This window comes from Motacilla alba, chromosome 8 (assembly GCF_015832195.1).
Source record: "Motacilla alba alba isolate MOTALB_02 chromosome 8, Motacilla_alba_V1.0_pri, whole genome shotgun sequence".
Lineage (NCBI taxonomy): Eukaryota > Metazoa > Chordata > Aves > Passeriformes > Motacillidae > Motacilla > Motacilla alba.
Genome location: NC_052023.1, coordinates 5,360,143 through 5,371,966, shown reverse-complemented (window position 1 = coordinate 5,371,966; position 11,824 = coordinate 5,360,143). Strand labels below are relative to the sequence as shown.

The 11,824-nt window shown below is 43.3% G+C and overlaps 1 protein-coding gene across 2 annotated transcripts in view; it reads right to left on the bottom strand.

Moving 5' to 3' along the window:
* The window catches only part of LRP8 (LDL receptor related protein 8), a 172,626-nt gene that overhangs the window by 38,886 nt on the left and 121,916 nt on the right, over positions 1–11,824 (bottom strand). For both annotated transcript variants that reach the window (XM_038145115.1, XM_038145116.1), the window contains exon 4: positions 3–131. In XM_038145115.1, coding sequence (XP_038001043.1) covers positions 3–131 — 129 coding nt within the window. The remainder of the gene's footprint in view (positions 1–2; positions 132–11,824) is intronic.

Here is an 11,824-nt window from a genome sequence, read left to right as displayed (position 1 = left end):
ACCAGGAGTGCAACCAGCCTCATCAATTCCACTTTCACAATCCTTCTGCCCATCACATCTCCAGGACAACGGGATGCACTTGTTGCTTAAGTCTCCACAGCTAATTTTTTCAGATGGACACACTTGCTTGGCTGGAAGAAAAAAAAACAAAGAAATAAACAGAAGTTAAATATATTTCTAAACATTTCTAACATTGTTTATGCTGTTAAAGTCACTTTGACTTTGAATGGCTCATCCCGAGACATACTGGAATGAAATCCCAAGCCAACCTGCTGCCTCCTCAACCAGGCTGCCCTGGGAACGAGGCCCCTCCTGTCCCTCTCAGCAAAACAAACTGAGAAAGTTGCTCCCGCAGACCAACAGGGGTTCCAGCTGGGACCTTGGGGCTGGTTGTTACAGGGAGGGATGCTCAGTGCAGCACCAGGCTCTCCTCCCCGCCCAACACACTGAGCTGGAGCTGCTCAGTCACTGCCCTGCACACAGCACAGCAGCTCTGCACAAACCACCTCCAGCTAAGCCAGGAAAAAGCAATTCCCTCATTTTAGTACAACGGTGTGTGTCTAGGTTTGGCAAGGCAATTTCTAAACATAATGATCTGGGCAGATTGTGGTCAGCAAAGCTGAGGGAAAAGCAGCAAGGACAAGCAGGAACTTGCAGATATTTAACAAATTGAGCTGTAACTGCGTAAATTGGAGGCAACTGTGATGTCAGACATGGAGACACAGGAGGACCTGCAGAAGCAAAAACCCCAGTACAGGCAAGAAGACAACTATGAAAAAGAATTTGCCAGATTTATCTGGAACCAAGTAAGCTGTGAAGCTCATTCTCTCATAACCAGTTTGCAATGCTAAAATTCCCATTTTTTTTCCTTCATACTACTGTAAAGAGCAACAGATCTACATTTATTGTGACAAGGCTGCTGAAATGCAAAATGTTCCACATTTGAAACAATTGTTTAGCATTCTGGAATCATCATCCAGTTTGGCAGGATTTGCTTATTAAACAGAACAATTTCTCTCTTCAAAAAATTAGGTGTATTCAAATATTTCTTCCATTGCTATTAATGGTAATAATACTGTGCATGGCTGCAGGTCTACTGAGCAGATGGGAACCTAGATTCTGAATTAAACCTTCACATTACCCTGCCCTGGTAAAGGTGTTTACACAAAGTCAGTCAGCTTCCCAAGTGCTGAGAGAGAGAGGAGGAAAATGATACCTCCCCTTGCACCTACACGAGGAGGCTGTGAAAGGGCATCAGTCAGCCACTTGGAGAGCAGTGCCATTTAATCCCTGCATTTCTGCCTTAGCGCCTTCAAGTGTTAGAAGAAGCAATTTTGAGAAGCTGTGGGCAACCAATACATCAAGAGAAATTAGGTCCTGCCACAGACAGACAGTTAATAACAGATGTAATGAAGTTTTATAACCCTGAGGCGTGACAGCATTTCTGCTGAAATTTGCTCACTGCATACCTAAATAACATTTGTCAATGTTGCATGATTACAGGGGGGAGGATAAAAAGGATCCTTACTTAGGCTTTGGGATTATTTTCCCAGCAAATTAGTAATAAAAAACATTGGAAAGGCTTCCCAACAAGATCCCACCATGATCAGTGTATGGGCCAGGTCCTGTGTCCCCTCTAAGCTGCAGGTTTTGTAGTGCCCAGCTTCATTGAGATTTGGATTGGACTGGCACACTGGGAAAACTGGGATATCAAAATGTCACGGAGACATTTGTTAATCAGGTTCTTGGTCCACATCCCCCAAAAATTGTTCTAGTTCTTCTTGCTCTGGCAGTGGTGATGGAGAGGAGAATTTGTTTTGATGCCAAGTAGGACCAGGTCTTCCATCCTCACTGTAAATCTCCACCAAGAACCAAGTGGGTCAAGACATGTTCCACACACCTGATTTTGAAGAAGGTAAAATATAATCATAAAATGGTATCATCACACAATGGGATCATTAACCAGCAAAAAGGTTATTTACTTTACTGGTCACAGTTTAAAGTATGGGAATTACTTTTGCTTGGCTGCTGTGGGCAGATGCTTAATAGTTTTGGGAAGCTGAAAGGTTTGGAAAGGTACGAAGAGAAGGCTCCTATTTATGGAAAGCAACCTCTGCGTTAGTCATCTCCCTGACAGAATAATTCCAGACATTTAAAATATGTCAATCAAAGCTTGAACTTTCAGGGATGCAGCAATGGAAGCTGCTGTTGGTCACAGTTCATCAGATCTCTGTGTTCCAGTGGTTTCTGCACCCAAGCAATTGTTGCATGGAAGCCAAGGAGTTGTAAGCACTGGCAGCTGACAGAGAGAGGATCTTGCACAAAACTCAAAGCAAACCTTTGGTGAAAACACACCTGCCTTTCCAGCAAGTTGGGTGTTTTCCTCCCCTCTCCCTCAAGAGGCTGCAGATACAAGTGGAGTCCATGTTGTTGTCCACACTATTGAAGAGGCTTTCAGCAACTGCAGTCCAGAATTAACATTTCTGTTTCTGTGCACGGCTTACACAAACCCAGGACTCTTGGGCTGACGTGACCAAAATGTTTTACTTCCTCCTTCCCTCTTTGTGCAGGCAGAAAGGAAAGGGTTAGTGCTGTGTGTGATGGTGAGCGCTCTTACCCTGGATGCATTCTGGACCGATACGAGTTATAGCAAATCTGCCTTTTCAGAAAAGCACCATTAAACAACTTGGTTGAAATGTCAGACACATCAAGACCAATTTATCACAATGAACTGCAAATGCCAAGGATGGACAACAATGGTTTATTTATAAGGAGACAAGAGCAAAGAAGACAAGAAGGTTCCATTTACTCACTACCGCCAATGGCACATTCTTCTTTCTCTTTATAGGAGGCTACAAAGTCTTTCAGAGAACCATAGAGCCTAACTGGCGCCCCACTGTTTGCTTCCTCTTGTGCCACTGCTGTGCTTTTCAGGCTCCGGACATCATGTATATTCAAGAAAGCCCAAGAAAACAAAATTGATTTACTTTCAGAAGACCATTTGTCAGGTTCTCACCAAACAGGTACTCTAAGAGCATACACAAAATGCAATTAGGCAGCTTCTTCTGGTGGGAAACCCACAAGACTTTTCATCAGCAGACTGAAAAGAACGCCCTTTGTGGAAATACATCATCTTACAGGTCTGAACAGCTTCTCTATCTCTGCTGAAATAACTCCCCATCCTCTCCAGACTGCCCCTTGTGGTTTTCCCAGGTTCTTCAGAAGGTCCAACCCAAAACATTTTTTTCTACAACAGAAAAAACTCAATACTAAAATGGTTTAATTATTTTCTGCCATGCCAACGAACTGTTGCCACAAATATTTCCACTACTTTTATTATTGAATTAAAAATTCCTACCTCCCTCTTTCCTCCAGCAATGTTTTAGTTGTCAGCTTTTTTTTTTTTTTAACAGGGACCTCCCCTCCTCAAATACTGCCCTTAAATCTTCTTTTGTCACAATTGGCAGAACTGCCTCAGAGATGTACTGAGAACAAAATAAGTGTTCATACCTGCCCAAGTACAGGACTAGAATCCAGTTTGTTTCCAGAGAAAACAAGCCAAACTGGTAAATGAGCAACTGTTCTGCAGAGAGGAGGGGAGCTGACAGGCAGAGATTGCTTAGGGAAATTCAGAACTCAGAGTTCTCAGTCACTGAAGATTTGTGATTCAGAAAAAAATCTCAGTCACAAGCTTGCATATATTGTTCTTTATATATATGTGTGTGTGTGTGTATGAATGTATATCCCCATCTACACTTACGACTGACTTAAAACGCAAAGTTTCCCATTGAAGTATTTAAGGTGCATAAGAAACACAGTTTAAAATCCATCTTCTGACTTAAAATATTGTCACAACTGAAGCTGTATCTGACTGGTACTTTCCTGCTCTTGGCCCTTCTCCCAGCTGTGGGTGGCTGTGAGGAACAGGGGCCTCTGCCTCATTTACCACAGTTCACTCTGCAGCTCAGGACAGGTCACTGTTTACTTTACTTTACTTTCGATGTGTCTCAACTCCTCAAGACACATCAGATTCTGGGTGTGATTTTCTTAGGTGTGTTTAATCATATTTGATACGCTTGATATCCTTGATGGCTTCCCTGTGACACGTCACAATCAGCAGTGTTTGCGTGGGGACAGCCACATCCACAGTGGGTGATTCCCACGTCCTGGGAGTTTCTTTGGCCCCGGGGCACAGAGCACTGTGAGCACACAGGTACTCCCCCAACCCTCAGCTTTCGCTGGGTGCTTGAGTTTGGATCTGGGCATCAGCAATACACAGAGACAGAACACACCGTGGGGAATGCTAATCAAAGAATTGTTCCCCCTGAGGGCAGGAGCTGCACTGAACCTTCTGTCATGTAAAGCAGCACAGAACAAGCATCAGCCTGCTGGGACAGCAACACTTACATGAACTTGTGGCTTCTACAAAAGCCAATCCAGCAGCAGTACTTGGGCTGCTCACCATGTCTGTATTACACATACACTTGAGATCTCTGAGAAAATACAGGCAACTCTACAATTTCAGTTGAAAGCAGCCCAGGCCAAAACAAATGTCATTATTAGTGGCTTAAGTGAATTAAGATTACAGCAGTGAGAGCTGGAATGAGACCAACCCAGCAGCAATGACGCCTCTGTTGACAGCAGCAGCCGCCCCATCCATCTGCTCCCACAGGAAACTCTGTTCTGGTCAAACTGGGGCACGCTCACAACACCAATTCCCAGGCCTGGGACCTCCAACTGATGCCACCTGACTCTACATTTGTGAGTGGGTAAGTACAGGCTGATGTGCCATAACCTTGGTGGCAGCATGCAGAGGCACAGAAATAGTGAAAAATCTATTTGTCCTGCACAAAAAGATCATTAACTTATGGGCACTGCCTTTCAACTTGCAACATAAATTAAGCAGCTCAAAAGACAGATTAGAAAAGGCGACTAAGGAACTATACTGTAAAATGTCAGGAACAGTATTAACAATTGATACACCTGATAAACAGATTCAGTGGTGTGATTTGTTTGGTGATGATTTATGTTCAAAAGGGGAACAGAAGAGGATTTGCACAGATTTCCCTCCATTGCACTGCACAGTATAGCCCTTATTAACTCCATTCTGGTGTGCCTCTAAGAAGGGCTCCTCTACAACACCTTGGATTAGGAGTCTGATGAGTCTCCAACTCCTCTACCTTGAAACTGGAGGGAGAAAATAAGCTTAGCACACAAAGGGTTCAGCCTGTCTAAAAGAGATGGGTAGCAGGTACCTCGCTTTTGAGTAGATTAGCACATTGGTGATTACCACCTCTGACATCAGAGTGAAATTATCAGGAATTCAAAATCCCAGGATTAATTCTAATTACTGAAATAGAGACTCACTGTCAGAATAACAGTGAGGCAACTTTTATAGGAAAAGTGTGTTCCGAAAGCCCAGACACTACAAACAACCTCAAGTAAGAAAATGATTCTCTGGTTAACAGGTGATATGAACTGTATTTGAGCATGGTGCAAGGAGGTAAGAGATGTCTACAGCAGGCTGCAGACAAATGGCACCAGATTTTAGCTGATCTTCATGTCTCACTACTGGGTCAGGAAGAGTCCAGGTTCAGAGCTATCCTGGCACCCTTGGAATCCTGAATACTGTCCCAGCCCAGGACAGCAGGCTGCACAGAAAGGACTGCTGCTCTTGGGCTTCCAGTGCAGCACCTTACCTTTGATTCCTGATTGCTGTGTCTTACTCATCCACTTCAAAAATCAAAACTAACATCAAACTTGGCTACAAAAAGCATCTCCTTCCCTCAGTCTGACTGGCAGGACTTCAGCTGATTTTGTATTCCCGTAAACACAGCAAATGCTCTTTTGCTGCAGTCATATGAGCACATCTCACCTATTTCTGTTCCGATGGCACTTCTGTTCTCTACTTGATATGCCCTACAGGCCCTGTTGCTGCGAAATAAAGTCCTTAAATTCAAGTCAGGCTTGTTTTGGGTAAATCCAAGTCTAGGTCAATGGCCCATGGTAAACAGGAGGTCAAACAGGTTGATTACATGATCCTCCTTGGTCTCAAACTGCAGGAAAATTGTGATACTTTCAGTAGGAATCAGAAAGCTTTTTAATTGCCTTTAAACTGTTCCTCATGGTCATACTTCTGAAATTTCAGAATTTACAAAGATCAGGTGTTTAACAGCAGTAAGGATACAGGCTGCTGATCCTCATTAAATTCCATTTTCAACCATCTAGCGCTTGTAAAACAACAGTGGTTTTTAACTGGTGTCTGTAGAATACACTGTGACATTCCCCCACTGTCAAGTCTGGCTGTGCACAGAGAAACCAGTTTCTAAGAGACCATGACAGGTTATTAGGCACGAGAGAGATGCACATGATACAGTGAGGGCTTTCTGCTCCTGAACAAACTACATTTCCTTACCTGCCACCGCACACATGACAATTCATTGCAAAAGTTCATTCCCTAAAGCAGCTTTCACGTCCAAGCACCTTGAGACCGAAGCTGCGTGTCCAGGGAAGTGGAAGAGTTGCACAGATATTGTCAGCAATCCCTCAAGGCCAGCCCTTGCTCTCCAGCCAGCCCTCTCTGATGATCAGCAGTGCCCTGCTGGCTCTGATGTTCAGTGCCTCGAGGCACCGCTTTGGTCAGGGATGCACAAATCCTTTAATAAACTTGAACGAGACGCAGGATAACCCTGGGGTTCCAGCTCCATTCCTTGCTACCATTTTCCACAGGTTCTGGACAACACCACATACACAAGAACCATGGGCCCCACCACGCTTGTGGTGTGACCTGCTGCAGAGCTGAGCTCGACTCCCCGGGGCAAGGCAGGAATGAGAGCAGCAGAGTGAGGCTGGTGCAGTCCAGCTGCAGCTGAGTAAAGCATTATTGCAATTATTGCACTGTGTGCAGCCATGGGAGAGCCCAGGAGCCACGTGCCACCTCTGAATGCCAGTTTCTCATCTTTCCTGACACCACAGCCATATGGTCACGAGAAACATTCACTCAGATTAATCCAGAGAAAAAATGAATACAGCCCTGTAGTGATAGCCTTGCGTAATGACAGTGAAGCACAGCCCTCATTGTTTAGAGGAACAAAAAAGGGATTTTGATAAACTCAAGTCAGAAGCCATCTGCCAACTTTCCCCCCTATTTCTACCAGCTTTGTCCCTTTCCATGTCTTCTGGATGGAAGAAGCAAATCCATAATTTACCCTAGAAATGCAGAGCTGTTTAAAACCCTGACATGGTCCCTTCCCTGTGAAACCACCAGACCCTCTTGCCTTTCTCTCTGCTCCTCCTCTAAACCAGAGCAGAACTTGCCTTCAAGAGGAGTTGTGTCTCTAAGATGTTATTCTGGCTACTGAAAACCTGAGCTCCACGTCAGATTTCTTCAGATAACTCTGTACTATTTAAAATTTTATTTTCTCCTCACTGGTGGTTTTCTCTCATCTCAAGGATCAGTTGGTCATGCCCTTAGCTTGGCACAGAGGCAAGGAGATACTAATGAAAACCACAGGGAAAATCCCAGACATCCTAGTAAGAAACCAGAACAGCTGAAGAAGAACCTGTTCCTGGCAGAATTAAAGCAGCAATGTGCACTGCTGATCTCAAACAGTTCCATAATAAACTGACAGTTGACTTTCGTCGTTAGCAAACACCCAGGACTCAAAATTTTCTTTAGAGATAGTTTTCTAATAGAAAAGCTATTAAATATTCCCTTTTGTGAAAGGCATTTTTCACACTCAATCAAAAGTAAAGCTTAAAAAAAATTTCAACAATGACATGACTTTAAGAAGGTCAGAAAAAATATTCTGCTTTTTTCTACCCTGAATATAACGTCCTCTTTAAACTCTATTGTTTCTAGAGCTGGTTTGAAAGTGATGTACAACACTGTCCTGTCAAACCTCCCATCCCACCACTGTCTCCATCAATAATTACCCTGTCAATCTATGTACACATTGCCAGCTGCAACACAGTTCAGCCTTCCTTTCCCTTCTGTATTAACGGCATTGGGGGAGGTCAGAGGAGAAAAGAGAAAAAGAAAAAAAGAGGGGAAAAAAGAAATAAATAAAAGTATTTTGCCTTTCCCATAGCCCAGAAATCAAATGGAACTCCAATCTTTGACATGGTTGAGAGCTGAGCTCTGTTTCTCAATAGAGATCCTCTACCTCTGCTTTTTTTCCGGGGCTGCCTACTGTGAAAACTGAGTCTGGCTACAAACAGCCTTTAAAAATCTATCATGATCCACTGTGCTCCCCCTGGATTGGGGATGCGTGATGCTTTTAAGGCAGTTGTGATTCAGGCAGGCCTTAGGAGAATACAAGACCCGAGGGTAACAGCTGACCCAGCCCAGAGTGGCAGCCAAGGAGCTGGGAACGAGCAGAGCTCAAACCCAGCCATGCTCTGGGAGCCGGGAGGTGACAGCGGCACAAGCTGCGATGAATGGAAGTCACTAATTAACCCGAGCAACGCAACTCCTGAAAGGAAAACTTGTTCCCTGCCTGAGACCAGGGATTCCAGAGCCTTGTGGGCAAACAGATTTGTGAACACTGAAACTTTCTCACGCAGCCATTGAGGTGACAAATGGGTGTGCTGAGCTGAGGTGACAAATGGATGTGCTGAGCTGCTCAACAGAGCCCTTGGGAGTGATGTGCCAGAGGTGGGGAGCAGCCTCAGCCTTCCCCCAGATGGGACTCATTACAAGTCTTTTGTCACTTATTCAGGTGTCAGCCTAATTCCCACTACCAAATTCCCATGACCCAGACATCCCACGGGCACACACCGGAGCCCACCCTTGATATAAAGCCCATCCCTCCCGGTCTGGGCATGGAAGGAGCTGATCTCCACAGAAACACAGGTAATAACCACAATCTCCTGATCTGGACTGATCCAATAATGCTTCCTGCTTTATTCCTAGCCTGTGGGTCTAAATACATTGCAGCTTTAACAACATCAACTTTCTTCACTAAAGATTCAGTGATAAAATACTCCAGATTGCAGCACACAATAAATCAATCATCCCTCCCTGCATGGGTTTGTAACTCAGCACTTTGAAAGCATCTTGGAACAATTTCTGCACACACACTTTTAGATAAGGGATAAATTTACTTTTTATTGAATCAAATGCTATTGACTGGCTTTGGTTTATAGATAAAAGTGACAGAGTTTTCTAGGTCTCTTCAAATTGCTGACACTGTGACCCTGAACTGTTTAAAAAATTAGTTTCTAAAAATAATTCATTCTCTCCACTGGCAGTATCTCACTTAGTCCAAGCCTACCAGACATTATCACTCTGGTCACTTGTCAAATTCTCATACAAGCAGCTAAGCACAGCACCAGGACAGATTTATCTATTTTTCTTCCTATATATTAATTTCTAGAATGCCCCAAAATATGCATCCCAGGGTGCTCAAATTCTACTACAGCAAATCCAGAAACAAATTCCAGATGGCAGCTTATTTCATACATATTCTGGCATATTTAGGCACTTGACTTCTCCAATTCTTTGAGAGCAAATTAATGCTCAACTCAAAATTAGGTTTTAAAGCACAGTTTAAAAAAAATTCACCTGGCTATATCAGTCAATTAGCAAAAATCAATTACCAGATGCCAGTCTGAATTTGAAGACACAAAAATTATTGTGTTTTGTAAATGCTGCAAATAATGACAAAAATCCCTTAAGTTGGAGAAACGCCTCTGCAAAGGTGACTCTGTTTCACAGGCCCAGTGCCCAGACTGGATTTGAGAATACTGAGCAGGTCAAAGCAAACATCCAGGAGGATCCTGGATGAACCCAGTGGACAGCCACCCTGCTAAGAGGAGTTTTGTGGGAACAAAAGAGAGCAAAAAACCTATAATGATCCTCACAGTGTCTGTACATTGTGCTCTCTTAGCAACCAAGAAATATGTGGGGCCAATTTACACCTCCAGTTCTTTCCAGCAAGGCAGCAAGACAGAACTTGGCCTGTAATTGAGATGTAAAATATTTTATATATATATATATATATATATATATATATATATATATATATATATATATATATATAAAACTAGCATATAACAGATATGTAAACTGTATTATATAAATTTTACTGGCAGTAAAATTTATATAATCAGGAAATTTATAAAAATTTATATATCAGGAACTGGCAGTTCCTGTCTCCTGCTCTTGCTTATCACTTAGGCAGTAACTAGGAAATTGCCAGATATTCCAGTATCATCCTGAAGATAAGCATAGTTTGCTATCTGATGAACTCCTAATGAATATACTGTTAATTGCATAACCTTTCTTCAGCACAGGAACTTTTCTGTTCATCAAGGGCATGGATAAAACAGCTTCTTTGCTTTGGAGCATCCTTGTAATTAATAATATATTCTTCACACTTCTAAATATAACCCATAATGAGATGCTTTAAAGGATCCAAGCTGCACCTTTCACCAAGTGCTTTTGATCAGAAGGGAAGGAGCCAGAGCTTGTTCAGACAACAGAGGCTGCTGGAACGGCGACTGTCGCTTCCCGATCCTGAAAGGCTGCAAACGACTTCAAACGGGCTCAGCAGCAAAACATGCCAAAACAGCTTCCTCCACCTAAACCACACTGTCTCGTTATCTCTGGGCATATTCTGTGCACAGCAGAGATGAAAAGAAGCAGATATATTAGATATAGATAGTACACATAATATAGTCTGCATAGATGGATATTGGTAACTTCTACTCGTTAACATTCTGCTCATTAACACCATGAAAACTCTGCCATCAATCACAAATCAGGTGATGAGCTACTACAATGTGCAAAATCTCCCCAATTATGTTTGCCATCCATGTGACCTGGTACCTCTCAGAGATTTCTCCTGGTTTCCATATGTTGAGTAAAACACATCTCCAAGGATGACAGAACAGGAAAAAAAAGGTTTCTTGGTACCTATGACTTTCTCTGGAGACATTTTCCAGAACTTCTTCGTGCTGAGGGTGGCAGAGCACTGAACAGCGGCCCAGGGAGGTTGTGGAGTCTCCCTCTCTGGAAACATTGCCAACCCACCTGGACATGTTCCTGTGTCACCTGCTCCAGGTGACCCTGCCTCAGCAGGGGCATTGGACTGGATGATCTCCAACCCTGACAAATCTGTGATTCTGTGACCTTCAAATAATGACCCGTGGTTGGGGAGAAGAAAGGAGAGTGGTTCTCCCCCACCTGTGGAGCTCCCTTAACTGAACAATACAATTTTCACCCTGAAAATTCCTTCCCAGTGATTTGGATGGAGTATTCCATGATTCCAAGGTGGAGTTTCTTCCAGTGTCAGTGCTTGCTGTGCCTTGCAGCAGCTGGGCCAAATGCCCTCACCTCTAAACTGTGAGCATCACTGCTCTCTGTGAGCAGCAGCTGAGAGAACTTCCCACGTTCAAAAGCCTCAGGACCATGCAATGCTTGCCCAGCAAAGGCTGACTTTCTACCCTGACACCTCATTTAAACAACAGCATTTCTTTAAGACAGGTACCAATTTTGATCTAAAGACTTCAGCCAGACAGGATTTCTGTACAAGGGAGTCCACTTTATTTGCCACTACTGTTAAGAGCTCTATCTTATCTCTGTTTCTCTTATCTAGTTTTCTGGATCAGACTGATTCTTGCTAAGCTAAAGAAACAACTGTGTGATGAAACCAAAGAGACAGGTGTAAATTGATAAAGGCAACTCTCAACCCTCTCTTCAATAAATCAAATACCAAATACCTTCTAATAAGGTTTATTTTTCAACTCTAATCATGTGAGCCTTGCAAGGTTGTCCACAGCCCCTTGTCTAATAACCTTTCCTCTTTATAGCAGCTGCCCA